At 45.0% G+C, this 21,204-nt stretch overlaps 1 protein-coding gene across 4 annotated transcripts in view; it reads left to right on the forward strand.

Annotated features, from left to right (window-relative positions):
• The window catches only part of TOGARAM1 (TOG array regulator of axonemal microtubules 1), a 289,809-nt gene that overhangs the window by 121,363 nt on the left and 147,242 nt on the right, over positions 1-21,204 (forward strand). For all 4 annotated transcript variants that reach the window (XM_030214411.1, XM_030214408.1, XM_030214409.1 and 1 more), the window contains exon 13: positions 20,386-20,621. In XM_030214411.1, coding sequence (XP_030070271.1) covers positions 20,386-20,621 — 236 coding nt within the window. The remainder of the gene's footprint in view (positions 1-20,385; positions 20,622-21,204) is intronic.

Here is a 21,204-nt window from a genome sequence, read left to right on the forward strand (position 1 = left end):
TCCAATGCAGTCTTTTCAAAGTCTTTTTTTTTCTTTATCAGTACTTTGCATTTCAGTTGCCATTCCTTATGCTGCCTTTCCAACTTTCATTAAGTCTTCACTTAAATTAGTGCTGATTTAGTGCAGTTATTGAGTTTAGCATGGTGCCTTACATAAACTAGCGTACTTTTCAGTACTCAGTATTAACTTTGGCGTTTTCATGGCTCGATCGCGTTGTATCGCTGATAGCTATGCTGGCTGCTGTAATAGCTTATAGCATGCCCCACACCCATTATTTTTTCTTATTTATTTTTTCTCATTTCGATTGGCATTTACCTTTTATTTGTAATTTTGCCCCCTTTTTGATTTACACTGAGGATATTTATGTCATCATTCCTGTGGGCACAGCTTTATTTATCTTTACATGCCAATATACTTTTGCTGACTCTTATTTTATATATATATTTTTTATGGTGACAGTATCGTCTAAACATGGCCTTCAGGTGTACTCTGCCAGCATGTTACGTGGTTCTTTATGCACTTTTGCAAAGGTAATATTATTTTTCAGTTAGGTGGTTCCCCTATGTTATGGTCCATTTTTCTTAGTAGTTTATGGTCTTCTTTTTTAATATATGCTATTTTTCACAGTAATATCAGGCAATTCTTTTTTCTGTTTCTCCCATCCTTATCATTTTATGGTTCATCACCGTTGACATTTGCTGATTCATTTGGCAGCCGTGCCTTGTTTTCATTTTCATTTTTTTATTTTTATTTTCATACCCATGTGGTCTTCTTCATTATTCTCCATCATCAAAACAATTTTTTGGGATCCCTGTCCATATATTCTATGTTTCACTTTTTTCAGTATCATTTCATTTTGTTGTATATGTATGTATGGAGAGTATGTAGTGATTTATGCCTTCGCTTACATATTTATTATAGATATCGTTGTTAGCAGCTTTAGTGCTTTTTTTCATCTGATCTACAAGGTACTTTTTTCTACAGATAATACTAGGTATGTCCTCTATATTTATACTTTATTATGTTGTGTATTTTATTCCATGCCTTGTCCTCATTATCTCTATGTGGTATAATTTCATATTTTATCATATATTTTTTATTATATATACTTTACATCTTTCATTCTGATGTTTTATTTGTCTAAATTTGTACAAGAAATTGTATAAGGATGTTCAAGTTTTTATTCATGTTTTTAATTATAATTGTATTTTTATGCATGTCTTTGTATATTATATTATTTTATAGACCCCTGACGCAGGCCTCACGGCCGAAACACGTCACGTGTCGGGTCATTTCTGCTACTGTCAATAAAGACCTTGTTCAGGAAGACACTCATTGTGAGAGGACTTTTTTGGATCCACTGTGTGTTTTGCCTTTCATTGGTTTTCCTGTGGAGAGTTCACCTTCTGTGGGTGTTTGCCTATTATTTTCAGTCAGATCCTTTTATTTTCTGAAGGATTTTCTTTCAGCTCTAATAGCTTCCTTCGCCTCACTTTTTAACCATGCCAGCTATCATTTGGTCTTCCTTCCTCCCTTTTTAATAACATGGAATATATTTGGTCTGACCTTCCAGGATGGTATTTTTGAATAGCATCCTTGCCTGATGTATACTTTTGACCTTTTCAGCTGCTCCTCTTAAGCTTTTTCTTTTTTTTTTAACCATTCTCCTCATTTTATCATAGTCTCCTTTTTGAAAGTTAAATGCTAACATATTGGATTTCCTGTGTGTACTTATTCCAGAGATTATATCAAGTCTGATCATGTTATGATCACTGTTATCAAGTGGCCCCAGCAACATTCCCTTCTGCACCAGATCATACGCTCCACTAAGGACTAGGTCTAGAATTGTTCCCCCTCTTGTTGATTCCTGAACCAGCTGCTCCATAAAGCAGTCTTTGATTTCGTCAAGGAATTTTACCCCTCTAGCATGCCCTGGTGTTAACATTTACCCAGTCAATATGGGGGTAATTGAAATGACCCATTAATATTTTGTTAGCCCCTTAATTTCCAATGATATTTCTGTATCTGTCTGTTCATCCTGGCCAGGTGGATGGTAGGCTCTCCTATCACTATTCTTTTCCCTTTTACACATACACATGGAATTTCTATCCATAGGGATTCCAAGATGTGTTTTGTGTCTTACAGAACTTTTAGTCTATTCTATTCAAGGTCCTCCTTAGCATATAATGCTACCTTTTCACCAATTCAATCGACCCTATCACTGCAGTATAATTTATACCCTTGTATGACGGTATCTCCTTCCTCCAGATCTCAGAAATGCCTATTATGTCTATTTTTCATTTAGTGCAATATATTCTAACTTTCCCATCTTATTTCCAAGGCTTCTGGCATTTGTATACAGACATTTCAAACAATGTTTGTTGTTTCTATTTGCAACTTGCTCAGTAGTTGACAGTGATAATTTGCAGTCTTTAAAATCTGTCTTCTCTTTATTCAGACACCTGGGTGCTCATTTACAAAGCACATAGACTTGCAGAGTTATACAGTAAACTATGTAACTTTGAAAGTCTATGTGCTTTGAAAATGAACCTGCTATGGTATTGCAACCTCACTATTGAGATGCCCTATCTTCCTTGTTTTGGTGATATCTTTTAAAGATACCTTGTTCCGAACCATGCGTTGTTGAGTGACTGTCAGCCTTTCCCCAGTTTCTAGTTTAAAAGTTGTTCTATCTCTTTTTTAAATGTTGATGCATCTTTCCAGAATAAGTTCCCCTTTCCCCAGTTGCCCAGTTCCTAACAAATATAAAACCCTCCTCCCTGCACCGTCTCCTCATTCACACATTGAGACTCCAGATCTCTGCTTGTCTCTTGTTTCGCATGGAACGGGGAGCACTCCTGAAAATGCTACCCTGGATGTTCTGGATTTCAGCTTTCTATCTTAGAGCATAAATTTGGCTTCTAGAACCTCCCTCCCACATTTTCCTATGTCATTGGTACCCACATGTACCAAGACAGCAGGCTGTTTCCCAGCACTGTCTAAAATCTTAAGTGGGTGACGCATGAGGTCTTCCACCTTTGCACCAGGCAAGCAAGTGACCAGGTAATCTTCACGTCCACTAGCCACCCAGATATCTACATGCCTAATGATCGAATCTCCAACTACAATGACCATTTTAACCCTTCCTTCCTGGGCAGAAGCCCCTTGAGAGACATCCTCGGTGCGAGAGGATATTGCCTCTCCAGGAGTGCAAGTCCTGGCTACAGGATCACTTCCTGCCTCTCCACAGTGATGCTGTCCCTTCAAGAGACATTTCTTCTCCATGGCAGCCTAGAGGCTAGCAGACTGGAGGTGGGACTTCTGTACTACATCCCTCTATAAACCTCTCTGTCTGCCCAATCTCCTTCAAGTCTGTTATTCTGGCCTCCAAAGATCGGACCTGTTCCCTGAGTGCTAGGAGCTCTTTCCACCGAGTACACACATACAGAGCTGGAGAGACAGAAGGGAAGGCCGAATGCGCGCCGAGCAAACAACACACTTTTTGCTGCCACTGCCGCCTTAACCCCGACCCAGGTATGCCTTTTAAATTTCGGAGGACGGGGGCCTGGTGCTCGGAGGGAGGTAGGCCTGGTGCTGGGTGGGAGGGAGGGAGGGAGGCCGGCCTGGTGGGAGGGTGGGAAGCTGGGTGGGAGGGAGGGAGGCCTGGTGCTGGGTGTTTGGTGGGAGGGAGGGAGGCAGGTCTGGTGCTTGGTGGGAGGGAGGGAGGGAGGGAGGCAGGCCTGCCTGGTGCTGGGAGGGCAGGGAGGAGAGGAGGGTGGCTGGACATGGGTGGCTGGAGGGGAGAGGAGGGTGGCTGGAGGGAAGAGGAGGGTTGCTGGACATGGATGGAGGGCAAGAAAGGAGGAAAGTAAAGAAATAAATGGAAAGGAAGCCCTGGAAACGGAGTTAAGAGAACAGATAGAGAGCAGCAGAATCAGAGACTAGGACCAATATGGATAGAAAAACAAAATCACCAGACAACAAAGGTAGAAAAAAATCATTTTATTTTCATTTTAGTGTTTGGAATATGTCCAATTTGAGAATTTACATCTGCTGTCTTATTTTGCACTGGATATACTGGAGCTGTAACAGCTTACAGAAATGATTTATAATGAAAGAAAATCATGTTATTTTTTTCTCCTGTACTAGTATAATAGTTTCAATGATGTCTGTTTATATGCGCCATGGCTGGTGTAAGGGGTGTGGCTATCATAGGGGTGGAGTCATATGTGGTGACCCTGCCCATAATGAGTACCGGCACCTGCGATAAATAATTAGATTTTGGGTTGCTGTTTGGGCATTTGGTCTCTGAAAGGTTCGCCATCACTGTGCTAGGTTATACTAATATTTAGTTTTTATTATAATTTTTGTGTGAATGTTGTTGGTAGGTTACCCTCTATGGATCTAAGAAGACCGTATTTCTAAAAGCTAATTACTGGCTGATAGAGATGCCCCAGTGGCATAGTTATGGGGGGCCATGGGGGCCTGGGCCCCCCCCAAATTGGCTCTGGGCCCCTAGTTTGGATGGCAGGGGTCCCCAACCTCCGCCAGCTGAAGTGTTTATCTGTCCCGCACTGGTCTCACACTTGCCTCCTCTCCTGTTTCCAGTCGCGCCATGCATGCTCTCCTTTTAATGAAATTGAGCATGCTCACACATGCTCAAGTTTCATTAAAGCACAAGTGGTGGTAAGCGGTGGGGGAGGCGGGCTAAAATGTGCCCCCACACACACTTTGGGCTCTGGACCCCCTCCCACCGAGGTCTGACTACGCCCCTGAGGTGCCCTAATTAAACTTGTAGCCTCCTAATTGGTTCAAGGGCCTATAAATCAAAGATTTGGCCAGGGGTGGTTGGGAGGGAATTAAAAACTAAACTGAGGCTTCCTGTGTCTATTAACTGTGCTTTATACTGATACTAAAATAACTGTAAAATAGCCCCCTTAAATGCTAGCCTATGGAATTGTAACAGAGACTCTGGGGCTCATCTTCGAAACAGAAAAACATTCAAAAAATGGTACAAAAGGCAAATGGATGTATTTCTCGCCGAAAAACATCCAAAGCGTATAATCAAACAAAAGAAAAAAATGAACCAAATCGCTAGTACATTTAGATCAGGACATCTCCAGAGGGGGTATTTTGGTGGTGTGACGTGGGCGATTTTATGAATTGAATGTCTCCAGCCCATAACAGATAGCAAAAGTTTTTCCCAGTGGTGGGAAGAAAAACGTATGGAATTAGACCTGATATAAAAGTGTCTAGGATAAGAGCAAAGTTGTCTTTAGACCCATTTGCAAATTTGTGGAGTAGGAGAGTGGAGGGTGTAATAGTTTGAGGGAAAATTGAGAGTTGGCGAGTACTGTGTTACCTTTGTCTGTTTGCCCAAGTCTGAACCTTGTCACCCTTACATTTCCTGACTTACCTCCTCTGTGTCTCACCTCCTCAGCTCCTTGACCACTTCCGCTAGACCCCCAGCCATAACTACCCCTTCCTCCAAACACTCACTGTCCCCAAGCCCACACACCTTCCTTTAAATCCCCTTATCTGTTTGGCTTCTGTCTATCCTTGTTGCTGTTTGCCCTGTATGCTGCTGCTATGTATGTGAGGACTGTTGGTTGGAGCTGGGAGAGTTTGACTGCTTAGTGGGTGTGGCACAACTGTTTGCCGTTGCTGAGAGAGTGACTGCTCTGTGCTGCTGCTGTGTGTGACTGCATTGTTTGTCAGTGGTAGGAGAGTGAGTGATTGCTGCTGCTGTCTGTGTAAGGTCTGTGTGCTGGTGATGGGAGAGTGTGTGCCGAGTGGTGTTTGATGGTGGTGGGTCTCACTAAGTAGGTAGGTAGAGGTGTGCACAGTGGTGTATCTGGGGTTAATGGGTTGCACCTGGGGTGGTGGAATATGGATAACTGTATGCAGCAGTGGCTTACGCCATGGTGGAAGATGAGGATAGTTTGGAGGGGAGGCTTTGCAGGAGATACCCAAATCTGAGAGTTTTCCGGCCCCATACCCGTTTCCTGGACCTTACTGACCAGCAATGTCTCAATAGGTGCCGTTTTGACAGGGCTACCATCCAGCACCTGTGTGACCAGTTTCAACCCCTCCTGCAGCCCAGGACCTGTAGGAACAGTCCCATCCCTGTCCATCTCAAAGTCACCACCTCCCTTGCTTTTCTGGCCACTGGTAGCTTCTAGTCTGTCCTAGCTATGAATGCGGGCCTGACCCAGCCCGCCATTTCCAGTTGCCTCACCCAGTTCCTTGATGCTTTCCTTACCCACACCTCAGACTACATCACCTTACCCACTACCTCCCAGGACCTCCAGAACAACATGTCAGAGTTTTATGCCATAGACTGCTTCCCCTCAGTCATAGGCCTCATCGACTACACACATTGTGTGTGATGCCCAGGGGGAGATTGTGGACATGTGTGCATTGTACCCAGGTTCAACCCACAACTCCTGCATTCTCCAGCATTCTGGAATCTGCCAGAGGTTCGACCAAGGGAAGATCACTGGTGGCTGGCTCCTAGGTAAGTGCTACAGCTATCCCACATTTCCCCCCCCCCCCCCCCCCCTCAAAACCATCTACACACTCCCTTCCTCTAGGTGCCCTCACATTCACCACCCTACCGCCACAAGGTCACCAGACCTGCCAATACTCACCCCTGTCTCCCATTCTGCTTCCTCCCTCAGGTGACAGAGGGTACCCCCAAAGAACCTGACTCATGACCCCCATTGTCCACCCCCAAACTTCGGCGGAGGAGGACTACAACAATAGACATTTAATTCATTTCAATTTAGGTCTTATATACTGCTAATCGGTGAGTGTTATGTAGCAGTCTTTGGGAAGAAATAGGTTTTTAGCTTCTTCAGGAAGCTGAGGTATTTATATTCTACTCTGATAACCAGGGGGAGTGAGTTTCATAAAGTGATCCCTGCTACTGAGAAGAGCATGTTAAAAGATCTTCTGAGATCAGATTCTCTTGTGAAATGGTGTGGCTAGGATCAGTTGTTCTTTTAGTCTGTTGGGGTGCATTATGCAAATAGATGAGATGCAAATTAGGAGTGCAGAGGTAGTACCATGAAGAATCTGAAAGAGTAAGCAGGCAACTTTAAACTGCAGAGGTTGTGTCTAGCCCTGAACCCTTTAGTAGCGGAGTAAGAATGATTTTGCTCATATCTGAGGGGAGAGAGCCAGAATCTAGTAGTCTGTTAAGGCAGTCTGTTAGCTATATGATCACCTCTGTTGGGGTGGTTTGGAACAGGAATTCAGGAAAGTGGTCTAGGATACAATGCGAGCGTAAGCATTTTACTAGTTGTGATTTAACGTCTTCAGTTGATAGTGGTTGGAAGTTGGTTTGCCTTAATTCCTTGACTTGAGTCTAGGGTGGAGTTGGCTTCTGAGGCATAGTCTTTTAAATTATTTTCATTTGGGTTATATTTGGCTAACTCAGCTCTAATTTGATAGACCTTAATTTCAAAGTAGTCTGACATCAGACCACACGCAGCATAATTGAGCGGGCCTTTGGACAGCTGAAGAATCGGTTACAGTGTCTTGACTGGTCTGGAGGAGAACTCCTCTACAGCCCAGGAAAGGTAGCCAAGACCTTCATGGCCTGCTGCATGCTGCACAACTACTACTACTACTATTTAGCATTTTTATAGCGCTACAAAGCATACGCAGCGCTGCACAAACATAGAAGAAAGACAGTCCCTGCTCAAAGAGCTTACAATCTGGCTCTCAGAAGACAGGCCCTGCCAGAAAAGGGACAGCAACCCCAGCAGCAGGCTGAAGGTGGCGAGGAAGGAGAGCCCCCCTCCCCAGGGGCATAGCCACGAGTGGGCCTGGACGGGCCCGGTCCCAGCCACTTTCCCTACAGGCCCGTCCATCCAACATCCTTTGCTCGCTGTCCGGCCCTCTCTGATGCACTTCCTGTTTACGTAGGGCCAGATGGACGCAGCAGGGGGGAGCGGAGCTGCCTGTGTGAATGGCAGCGCTGCGCGACGAGCAAAAAAGAGAATGCAGGGACTGTTGCAGCGGAGCCTGGGGAGAAGAATTATTTCAGGGCAGACAGGCATGTAGGCAACGCTAAATGCTGCCTCCCGGACGGCCGTACCCGGAGCCGTGGAAGAAAAGGCAGCGACAACGAGCGAAGGATGTTGGATGGGCGGGCCTCGAGGGCAGAACTAAAGTAAGTGCTGGACCTTTGGGAGAGGACCGGGGGGGGGGGGGGCTGGAGGAAAGGAATAGTTTTGCTGGAGTCAGACTTATGGGAGGAAGGGGATTGGAAGGAAGGGAGAGAGCTGCTGGACATGGGTGGAAGAGGAAGAAGGGACTGGAGTGAAGAGAGATAGCTGCTGGACATAGGGGGAAAGAGGAGGAGGGGACTGGAGGGAAGGGAGAGAGCTGCTGGACATGGGAGGGAGAGGAGGAAGGGGCTGGAGAGCTGCTGGATAAGGGGAGAAGAGGAAGAAGGGACTTGGGGGAAGGGAGAGAGAGCTGCTGGACATGGGAGGAAGAGGAGGAGGGTACTGGATGGAAGGGAGAGAGCTGCTGGACATGGGAGGGAGAGGAGGAAGGGACTGGATAGCTGCTGGACATGGGAGGGAGAGGAGGAAGGGACTGGATAGCTGCTGGACAAGGGAGGAAGAGGAAGAAGGGACTGGAGGGAAGGGAGACAGCTGCTGGACATGGGAGGAAGAGGAGGAGGGGACTGGATGGAAGAGAGAGAGCTGCTGGATGTAGGAGGAGGAGGGGGCTGGAGAGAAAGAGCTGCTGGATGTGGGAGGAAGAGGAGGAGGGGATCTGGGTGTGGGAGGAAGAGGGGGAGGAGAACTGGAGGGAAGGGAGAGAACTGCTGGTACAGCACAAGGAGGGCGGGAAGGGAAACAGAGGTACCAGACCAAGGAGATGAAGGAAAAGGGAACAAATACTAAACCTACAGCTTGAGGGAGGAAGGGAGGGCGGGGTGGGTGGGCGGGCAGACAGGGAATCAAGCAACCAAACCAGATGCTGGAAAGGGGAGGGAGGGAGAGGGAGAGAAGCTGGATGGGGTAGGGTCAGAGAGGGTAGAGATATAATGGCACAGGGGACAAAGAGAGGGGAGAAGCTGGACAGAGAAATATAGGGACACAGAGAAAGGGGGATACTAAACATGGAGGAAGATAGAGGTACAAAGATGGAGAAAGAGTAGAAATATCAAATGGACATGAGACCTTGGTGAGTGAGTTAAGAGAAGATAGAAGGATGTAGAAACCAGAGCCTGGGACCAACATGACTTGGAAAAATAAAATGAGCAGACAACAAAAGGTAGAAAAAAGAATTTTATTTTTCTATTTTGTGACTAGAATATGTCAGATTTGAAATGTACATCCTGCCAGAGCTGGTGTTAGAATATGGCTGGGGCCCAAGGCAGATATTTAGGAGGGGACCCCAAAGCTTACTAACAGGCTGCACTTTCTTCAGTTTCCAGCTGGCCTGGGGTTCTCTCTGGCTAGGGGGCCAAACACAGTTGCCCTAATTGTACTTCCCCTAATACTGTCTCTTGCATGTCTACTATAATAATTTGCAATCCAACATTCTGAAGCTGACTGCCAGGAAGTTAAAGCCAGGTTCATAATGTCTGAAGCCTTCCGGTGACGTCACCGTGTTGCCTGGGAAACCACGACGCGTCTCAAGCATGGGCGTGACGAGTTCGCACCACCATCTCCATCCCCTAAACTTCACTGAAAAGGAAAAAAAAAAAACCAAAAGAATCCAGCGAGACCGGCCAGAAAGAGAGGAAACAGAAAGCTAATGAGAGAAGGGGAGAGGAGGAGCCCGGCAATACTCCCAGGATCAGCTCTTGCGGGATTTCAGTAGAGCCTGCAGTTCAGCTGTCGGAAATGTAGGAGGGGGCTTCGGGAGACAGGGAGGATTGCTGATGGTCGCTACGAGCCGACTGAGGCACGAGACATCAACTGTGGAAATACGAGCACGCGATCCAGCTCGGACACAGTGGTAACTGGCGACTTCATATCTGAGGCGGTGAAAGCGAGGACCTCTTCCTGGCGGGATAGCTGGTGTTGCGTTTCGGATGGAGCAAAGTATCTTTGGGATACTCACCTGAAGAGGTTTCGGTGGTGGCAGACTGGAGCGTCCAACTCTTGTGAACACAAGCATGGATAACAGAGATATTGCAGACCCGGTTGTGTGCAGTTTCAACGAGAATGTTGCAGTTGCAGCGCAGCCAGGTGTATATGGAAAGAGGTTTTGTGCTGTGAGGACTTCATTGAAGAAAACCATGATTGAGTGCATAACTCTGGTGGTCTTAAGTTGTTTGGGTGCTGATGTGAGGGTGGGGTGGGGTGGAAGAAGGGAGGATGAAGATGATAATCAGCCATGGTTACTGTAGCCACGGAAATTAAAGGGAAAATCTCCTTTCCTACCTTCCCCGATAGAAGGCAAGGCCGAATAGTCCCTTGCATCAGTATTGCAGAGTAGCGAGCTGCTTGCTTAACTGGACACATGAGCCGCCTGGAGAAGAGGTGAAGTGTTAGCTGCGCTTCGTGGAAAGGATGCCTTTAGGAGGGAGCATGTTTTCAGCCGTCCGCATTAATTGCCCGATCCAGCGCCCGAGACATGTTGTTGCTTTAAATGTATAAGTTTGCATACCAGGCGTGCGTCAAAGAGGGGGCTCGCCCACCTTGCATTTCTTAAAGTGATACTACGACTGTGTGGGTCGTCCTGGAACTCAAAGGGGAGGGGGGTAGGGGGTCCTTGAACTAGAAGAGGAGGGATGCCTGGAACTCGGAGGACAGGGAGGGAAGGAGGGACCCAGGGGGGCATGGAACTCAGAGGGGAGGGGGGCTGGAACTCGGAGGAGAGAGAGAGAGGGAAGGAGGGAGGTGGGGGGCATGGAACCTTGCTAGCGCCCGTTTCATTTTTTTTCGGAAACGGGCCTATTTTCCACAGTATAGGAGAAAATGCATCTCTTTGTATTGCTCTGTGCTAAATGCAAGGTCTGGCCTCTTGAGATTTTGATTTAATTTGTTTATGGTTTGTGGTCACTTATTCTGTATTTGGCATTTGTGTTCTGTGTGTGTGACTGGATTCCACCAGTTGTATGAATTTGCATCCAGTCTCTAGTTCACCTATTTTGGCCAAAACACTTGAACAATCAGTACACTTACAATGTCAGGACCTTTTGGGATAGTCATCCAGTTTGGAATGAATACCAGTATTGATTTCAACCTGGTTGAAGAACAGAATCTTTATTTCAATACAGTACAGTATGGTACTCATAGTACGCACTTTTCCAAGGTTTAGCGAGGATTACAAAAATCAGTAAAAGGGGGACTATTGTGACTATTGTTTGATTCTGTCTTATGGGGTGTTGAGAAATGCTAGACAACATATCTCTTCATGTTTCTTGATATTTCGTCTGTATTTGACATTGTTGTGAACTCAGTTTTATTAAGCAAATTGAGGTACATCGATAATTCTTTTTTACACCGGTTCACCTCTTCAATTTGATATATATTTATCTCTTTATGGAAGTTATTGCATAATCTAGCTTGCTAGTTCAGAATATTTTAGTTTTTGCACCATTTTCTTTTGATGATAATAGTTCTGTTGTATTTTTACAAACGTCTTCTTTAAGACATGGTACCTTCAGAATGGTTTGACGTTGATTTTTGAGAAAACAAGTTATAGCTTGCTGTATCTCTTTGAAAGGTTTGAGCTTCACTGCTATTAAGATGGACATCCACACTATTATGTTGGATTCTTAGTTCAATTAGCTTGTTGTGCTTTTGAACTCAGTTATCTGTGCAACTTCAGTAAAGAAGATTGTTAGATTTATTTATTATATAGGTTGAAACACTTTATGGAATTAAAGGACTTTCATGTGATTATGCAAGCAATGATTCTGCCGGGTCCCTCTTGGAGGCTGGGGAGGAGCAGACACAGCAGGGCTTTGGACCAGGGCCTCTAGTTTGGCTGGTGGGGGTTCCTCTGGGTCCCACCGGCGGAAGGGGTCTTCCTCCGGCTCTGCTCTTCACTCTGCCGCATTGCCTGCCAAGCGGCTGCTTTTCCGCTCAGGCCACGCATGCTCGGTTTTGAAACCAAAATATGCGTGACATGAGAGAAAAGGCATGGGCAGAGTAGGCAATGCAGCGGACTGGGAGCAGCGCTGGAGGAGGCCTTATTCCGCTGGCTGGGCCTTGGGATCCCTGCCAGCAATGGAATTGCGGTGGGAGGGGGGAGGCAGCAGCGGTGGTGATCCTGGGGGGGGGGGGAAGCAGCTGCGATGATCCTGGCAGGGCTGCCGATAGACTGGGCCAAGCAAGGCCGCCCCCGGGGCCCCACCCCTGCCACCCTGGCCACCCCGCCCCCCCCCCCCCCCCGAGATCGCCGCCGCTTCCCCTGAGATCGCCGCCGTCACTGCTCCCCCCCTCCACCCCCCTGAGGTCGCCACCGCTGCTCCCCCCCCCTCCATCCGCCACTGGGCCGGGCCCCCTGCGTTGAAGTCGCAGTCTCACCTCCGTGGGGGCAGCGCTGCAGGTGGAGGAGCGCCTTCCTTCGGCCCTCCTTCCCTCCTTGTGTCCCGCCCTCGCGGAAGTTACTTCAGACAAGGGCGGGACGCGGGGAGGGAGGGGGGCCGAGGGGAGGCGTTCTGCGGCCTGCGGCGCTGCTTTCATGGAGGTGGGACTGTGATTTCAATGCAGGGAGCAGGCGGTCGACGACCGAGGGCGGGTGGGACTGCGGTGCCAGGCCCCCCTTGGAGGCCTGGGCCCGGGAATTTTTTCCCCCCTGCCTCCCCTCTCGGCGGCTATGAATCCTGGGCAGGGCAGCAGCCCTGCCCCAGGCTCATTGGTAGCAGCCCTGCCCCAGGCCCGGCTCAGTCTCTCGGTGGCCCTGGGGCAGACCTCTAAATGACAGATATTCTTCGCTTCTTTCCTCCCTCCAAGAAAGTTACCAGTTGGGTCTCCAACTCTATTTATCTTCTACAGCCTTGGGGTCAAGCAGTGAGGCAATAGAAAAAGAAACAATTAGAAGCAGTCCAAAATGTCAATAAGCCTTTAATATTCGATTCATCAACCATTGTTCGTGGCACAGGAAAAAGAACTCGACACGGCTGCGTTTCAGCAAACAATTTCTGTGTCGGGAGTCATGCAATTCTATAAAGAAAAATACATTAATATCCAACTGAGGGGGTCCTTTTACAAAGGCACGCTGAAAAATGGCTTGCGGTAGTGTAGGTGCGGGTTTTGGGCGCGCAGCAATCCATTTTTTAGCGCACATGTAAAATAAGGCCTGTTTAAAATTTTTGCCAAAAATGGACGTGCGGCAAAATGAAAATTGCCGCGTATCCATTTTGGGTCTGAGACCTTACCGCCAGTCATTGACCTAGTGATAAAGACTCACGCGGTAACCGGGGAGTAATGACCTACCCATGCCAAATGCCACTTGGCGCAAGTCCATTACACGCGCCCGAAAATAAAAAATGAAATTACCACAAGAGCCACATGGCAGTCGGGTGGTAACTCCATTTTGGCTTGCCTTTGGGCATCCGTAGACGCTTACTCAGGACCCCTGAGTATGATCATTGAAAGATACATACAATACAATAAAAGAATGGTGATGCTAAAACAAATACATACTGTAAAAGTATGTGAAGCTTCTCTGATTGTATTCCATGTTTATGCTCACTCAAACGTGTTTTTAGCATGCGTTTTATTTGCCCTATATATCTAAGGCCACAAGGGCATGTAATTTATATGATTACATGCCCTTGTGGCCTTTGATATATAGGGCAAACAAAACGCATGCTAAAAACATGTTCAAGTGAGCAATCAAAGCTTCACATGCCTCTAGCCAAACACTGTGATTATATGAAACTTACATTTGAGCACTTAAAATGTATGGTTATTGAACAGCTGGTTAATAACGGGAGGCGAGGAGACATTTCAAGAGTCTTACATCAAAAAGAACAGAGGTGGATATACCGTTTACAAACAGTAAATCCTAAAGGATTGAATGTACAAATGGAATGGGTAGCATTCTATTAACTAGTTTCTTGCTATTGGTGAATGGAGAGATGAGGTGATGACATCAGAGGGAGGAGTCTTCCTCCAAGGCGTCCTATATAAGCAGTCGCCATTTTGCAGTCATTTGTTCGTATTGATAAGAAGAAAAATGTGTTAACTTTCTTTCTTGTTTTTTCTCCTGATGAAGCGGCGAAACAGTGGGAGTCCTATAACTGTCAAGTTTGGATAGTTTGTTACATATTTTTTGACTTCTCATCTTTATTGACCAAGTTTAGAGTTTCATTGGTGATTTTCTGTAAGCACTTGATCCATAGTTATACATTATAACTATATATTCTTACCCTGCCAGCCTAAGTATTGCAGACTTTTCTCTCAGTAAAAGCATTAATTTGAGAGTTTTTCTCTGCGTTGTTTGGCTGGCGGTGGAGCCTTTGATGAAAGCCACTTCAGTGGTGTCCTAATATAAGGGTACCCTGGGCTTATGAGGCTAGTTATTAGTAAATATATAAGAGATGTGGTTCAGGTGCTTAACTGAATATCTAAATATCTAGAGCAACAATATATATTTTTGAGTTCTTATAAATAAAATGTAAACATGCTCTGCATTCACAAATATCCTATCTCCCCCCCAACAACAGATGCAGAAGTTAGCGTATCAAAAAATATTCTGCTTCTCATGTCATTACTGTTTAATCTATATGTCAGTCCCTTGGCACTTCTCATTCAAACAATGGGTATTAGTTTTTATTCTTATGCAGACGATTTTCTTCTTATTCATTATGTTAAACCATCTAATATGGATCTTACACCGCTACAAATCTGTCTGGATAAAGTGGCAGATTGGCTCACAACATATCAATTAGTATTAAATCCAGATAAGACTATAACATCTTGGATAGTAGGACAGGGCACATGTCCAGCAGTGGTACCTATGCTATTTGGCCAGAACATCCCTACAGTTAAATCCTTTAGATACCTTGGGGTTATAATCGATTCTGCTCTGACTTTTGAGGAACAAATATCCGACATAGTGAAAAAATCTTTTTTCCATCTTAGGAGACTTCGGTCAGTTAGGAATTCAATTAGTAAGGATTCCCTTAAAACGTTGACATCTGCCTATATTACCTCACGCTTAGATTATTGTAATATCATATATTCAGGGATCACTCAAGCTAGCTTGAAACGACTACAAAGAATACAGAATACTGCAGCACATATGATTTGTAGGGCCCGGAGGGATGGCAGAGTAACACCTTTACTACATCAACTGCATTGGCTTCCGGTTGAAGCAAGAGTTAAGTTTAAAGCCTTAGTTTTGACCCATAAGGCTTTTTATACACTAAATCCTGACTATCTGTCAAATCTAAGTATTCCTTACACTGCCACACGAACCCTTAGATCCCTGACAGACAACAGGTTAGTGATTCCTCCTCTCGCTAGGGCTAGATGGGAATCTACATGGAATTCGGCTTTTTTCTATTTGTCTCCCTCTCTTTGGAATGGCCTTCCAAAAGAGATCAGACTTGAGAAATCTTACTTTCATTTTTGGAAACTTTTGAAAACCTTCTACTTTATCGATTATGTAGAACAGAATTTAGAATAATGGAAGAAAGGTTATAAGTGGGCATCTGTAATATATATTAAATCAAAACTGTATTGTTTGTCTGTGTAGATTATATTATGTATTTAATTTTGTATTTGCGGTGTTCTCCTGTATACTAAATCATGAGTTATACTGTTTTTCATCTTATGTAGCTAGTTTGTGGGTTTGCTGTGCTTTCCTGTAATGACTGGAGTTCTAATGTTTGTTCAACCTGTACATATTGTATTGCTTCTTTTTATAAATTGTAAACCGTTCTGTCTTGCAGTAGCAATAAGATACGGTATATAAATTGACGTAAATAAATAAATAAAATAAATCTGAGTAATAGCATTGTAAAATAGTACAGAGCCTGAAAAATTCTATCAACACACATATAGCAAACGTACCATACAACAATAGCACTAATTCATTTGATTCAAACTGCAAAAACCCTACCTATGAATAGGCAGCTCTTTCTAAATATTACACTGGACCCTAAAACACCAATGTATTTATTACTAGTAAAGCAGAACAAATGAGACTGCTACAGAGTTCTACACAGAAACTATATGCAAGCAGAATACCCCATCTCATTCACATGCCAAATACAGACACAGGCTCTCACCAAATACAGAACAAGGGATCACAAATTAGGAATAGAAATACGAAGGTAAAAATTGAACTGGGAGCCCCAAGAATTCAAACTCAGCATGTACCACAACATGGGAGAAATAAAAACAGAAATGTATTTCCTCTTCTACAGAGCAAAATACATAGACATGACAAAGCTAACATATTCCAGTTAATTCAAGTAAAATAATTTTTCTACTATTGTTTATCTGCACAGTTTGTTTTCCAAGCATTAGTCCCCGTTTCTCTTTCCTGTCTGTCTTCTGCTACCTCTCTTTTGCTCCTATCCCAGCTCATATTCCCTTCTGTCTTTTACCCTCTCCCCATTCCTATCACTTATCTCCTTGATATCCACTTTGACCTCTTCCACATGGTTCCATCATGCCCAGCATCTCCCCTCCCTGTCCTTCCAACCTTGTAGCCCAGCATCTCTTCTCTGTCTCTCCTCCTGCATTTGTAGCCTAGCATCTTCCGGTCACACCCTCTTTCTCTCTCCCCACCCCCCTACACTTGTAGCCCAGTATCTCTATTGCCCAGCCCCCACTCCTTTCATACTTTGTAGCCCAGCAACTCCCTATTCCTCCTGTCATCTCCAACCCTGTGATCCAGCATCACCTTGTCACCCCCCCCCCTCGCTGTCTTCTCTCAACCTATGGTCCAGAAACAGCCTGTCCTCTCTCCCTCCCCTTCTGCCACTAAGGTCTAGCATCTTCCTATTACCTCTCCCCTAAGCTTCACCCTTATGGTCCAGCAGAGCCACTGGAAGTGAAAGCCTGGTAAGCTCAGTTTGTCACCAGCAACGCAGAGAGAGAGCACAGTTCACAGTAAATTAAGGAAGAATGTTAGATTGGTATAGCTGTGTCTCCTGCTGTCAGGCTGTTCTTCTGGCTGCTACTCTCCCTTTGGAGACACTGTCCTGTGTGTTTCAACCCCCTGACACACCTCCTCACACAGATTGAAAACCTCTACTATAACAGAAAATAGGCACCTAGGTTTCATTATAGAATACTAGCATAACCCATTATTGACATACCTAGCATTTAGGCTCACACACTTATGACAGCCATAGAGTAGGTGTAAGTGCATCTATGACACGCATAACTTAAAATGTTGTACAAGTTACACATGTAGATAATAGCCCTGCCTATGCTCCACCAATGTGTAACGCCGCCCTTGCAAATACACGCTATGCAACCCAAGACGCATATTTACAGAATAGCACTTAAATGGAATATTGGCATGTATGCACATATTTGTGCACATATATGTATATATGCTAGTATTCTAAGCATTTATGTGTGTAATAACGCACATAAATATTAGTGCTTATTTTATAGACGTAAACACACACATTTACATCTTCAGAAAACATGTAAATTTGTGTGAGAACATTTGTGTAGCATCGGGGAGTTGGGGAGGGGGATAATTCCATGAGCCTATTTCATAAAAGCACATAAGTGTCTTATGATGACTCATCCAGGATAGTTGGGTTAAGGCAGTTTCAGTCTGAAATACAAGTCCCAGAAGGCATTGCAGGCAAGGAGCCAGGGGGTGAGATGAAGAACCCGGACTAGACTCCTAGCTGCAATAGGGGAAGACATGGGTGTAAGCTGGCAGGACGTGTAGATTGGCTGCCACTAGGGGAAAAGAGAGATAGGAAACCCTGTGTGCAGGAGCTCATCATTATTCTAATGCTCAACTCAGCTGGTGTGGGGGAAGCTAATGGAAGGAGAATGATTGGTTGTGGTAGCAGAAGCCAGGGATTGATTAGGCAGGTGGGAAGGGGTCCCAGGGAAGAGAGAAGCAGAAGGAGAGAAGAGGGTAGAGTGAAGCAGATGCAGGGTGAAATCCCTTGGGTGTGAGTCCCAAAAGTATTTGCAGGCTGAAAACCCTTGGGTAAAAGGGGAATCCCTTGGGGTAGGAGAAATCCCTAAAGTATGGAACCCCTCCTGAAGGTAAAGAGAGTAGAAGGTAGAAACTGCTGTTTTGGAGCTGACTGGGAGCCTGTATTGAATCCTGGTATTTGCTGATAGTCTACTGCTTAAAGGGGACTATTTGCCACACACTTTCAGGTGGCTTATATGTGCTTAAGATTGAAGGTGAATGCTGTTGTTGGAACTGTGTATCAGGTCTACTAGAAACCCGCATGGAATAAACTCCTTAAAATTGAAGTTGCTGGTGGACATTTATTTCTTGACTGTACCGGGAGCCTGTGGCTGGAGAAGATTGTTCTATCCTTGGCTGCACCTAGAGGTACCCGGTTACAGTCTATCAGGCTTATTTTCGAAAGAGAAGGACGCCCATCTTTCGACACAAATTGGAAGATGGGCGTCCTTCTCAAAGGGTCGCCCAAATCGGCATAATCGAAAGCCGATTTTGGGCGTCCTCAACTGCTTTCCGTTGCTGGGACGACCAAAGTTCCCGGGGGGCATGTCAGAGGCGTAGCAAAGGCGGGACTTGAGCGTGCCTAACACATGGGCATCCTCGACCCATAATGGAAAAAAAAAGGGCGTCCCTGATGAGCATTTGAACGACTTTACCTGGTCCAATTTTTCTTACGACCAAGGCACAAAAAGGTGCCTGAACTGACCAGATGACCACCGGAAGGAATCGGGGATGACCTCCCCTTACTCCCCCAGTGGTCACTAACCGCCTCCCACCCTCAAAAAAGAACTTTAAAAAAATTTTGTGCCAGCCTCAAATGTCGTACTCAGGTCCATCGCAGCATGCACTTCAGACTGGCGGACCCAGGCCATCCCCCCCTACCTATTAAACCTGTGGTGTTAAATGTGAGCCCTCCAAAACCCACCACAAACCCACTGTACCCACATCTAGGTGCCCCCCCCTTCATCCGTAAGGGCTATGGTTGTGGTGTACAGTTGTGGGTAGTGGGTTTTGGGGGAAGGGGGATTGAGGGGCTCAGAACACAAGGTAAGGGAGCTATGTACCTGGGAGCTTTTTCTGAAGTCTACTGCAGTGCCTCCTAGGGTGCCCGGTTGGTGTCCTGGTATGTCAGGGGGATCAGTGCACTACGAATGCTGGCTCCTCCCACGACCAAAGGGCTTGCATTTGGTCATTTCTGAGATGGGTGTCCTTAGTTTCCATTATCGCCGAAAATCAGAAACGACCAAGTCTAAGGACGACCATCTCTAGGGACGACCTAAATGTCAAGATTTGGGCGTCCCTGACCGTATTATCGAAACGAAAGATGGACGCCCATCTTGTTTCTATAATACGGGTTTCCCCGCCCCTTCGCCGGGACATCCTGCGAGGACATCCTCAGGAAAACTTGGGCGCCCCTTTCAATTTTGCCCCTCCGCATTCCCTTTATGAAACAGGTATCCTTTTGGACTTTTTACATCTGTGTCCTGCTATAAAATTAGTCTCTATGTATGTACATTCATGTTTTCTGCAGTACTTACGTACATCACAACTCTGCCAACACTTCACTCAGACTACATCCCCAGGAATGCCTATACACAGATTGCTTAAAAGTAGATGCAATCTTTTAATATATCTACTATTTATGCTTGTATATCTGCATGCAAACACATTTTACACACAAAACAGTTCATTCACATTTTGAACTTCAAATTCATCTGTGATAGTTATCTGAAAACTTGAGAGATCTCAAGTTTTGAGAGATCTCAAGTTTTGTTGTGTTGAAATGCCAAAACAGCTAAGGGCAATTCTAAAACTGTACGCATGTATTTACGCATGCCATACGCACTAAAGTGCCAAGGCATGCAGATGTACATATGTGCATTACATGCTACTCAATAAAATAGCGCATACGTGCATTAGCATGCAACTGCAAGGGTAGCATACACATTGGCAAAACATGGGTGTATTTCTACCTTACACACGTAACATAAAATACTAGAAGTTACATACATATTATGGAACATTCGGGGCAAACATTCACACCTGCCATTGACCTGGTTTAACTAGTTACTCCTAACTTTGGGTGCATCAATGCTGACTTAATGTTGATACTCTATAACAGCATCTTGGCACACAGATACCATTATAGAATTGGTACTTGGTATTGGCATGCCTACCTCGAAGTGTCCAGTTATAGAATTGCCCTCCTAATTTTTCATTTGTGAGAAATAGCATTCTAGTTTGAATAAAAGTTCTTTTTCCCCCTTTCAGGTGAAGAACTTGCGGTCTGGTGTTTCACGAGCTGCAGTGGTCTGTCTAGGCGACATGTTTATGCATCTGAAAAAAAACATGGATCAGGAACTAGATAATACCGTAAAAGTTCTTTTGCATAAAGCTAGCGAATCCAACACATTCATCAGAGAAGATGTGGACAAGACTTTGAATGCGATGGTTCAGAACGTCACTCCAGGACGTACACTTTGTGCTCTTATAAACGGAGGACTCAGGTGACGACTAGGAAAGTTAAACTAGATAGGAGAAGTAAGAAAAGATCAAACAGGGCAGAACAAATTAGTTCAACTTAATAGAGTTACTAACAAGCACTACTGCTTAAGAGCTGCTAACATTATTAACGTGTTATTTTACTTCAAATTTCATATGCAGTGGAACTTATTCACTAATAACGTGTGTTAATGGCATTAGCATGCAGTGTCATAACATAGTATTTATAGCTGTATATTTTGAATTGTTTTTACCATTCTCTCAGTGAGAAAAACAAAACATTTCACTCACCTATTTCATATACAGTGAAGTGAAAAGGCCCCCCCCCCCCCCCCCCCCCCCCACGATTTCTCCTTAATATTTTCTGATCTTCAAACAAAATGTAATATTAGACAAAGGGTAAATACACAGCATAGTTTTTAAATTATTACTTCATTTATTTAAGGAACAAACACTCATCTCACCCATGAAAAGAATTAATTGCCCCCTTAGTTACTCAGTCAACCAACTGACCAAATTTAATTGTAATTAGATTAACCTAATTGAACACAGCCAGGCTTGATTGCAGCCAATCTTGTTGAATCTTAG

The sequence above is a fragment of the Microcaecilia unicolor genome, chromosome 9 (genome assembly GCF_901765095.1).
Source record: "Microcaecilia unicolor chromosome 9, aMicUni1.1, whole genome shotgun sequence".
Taxonomy (NCBI): Eukaryota; Metazoa; Chordata; class Amphibia; order Gymnophiona; family Siphonopidae; genus Microcaecilia; species Microcaecilia unicolor.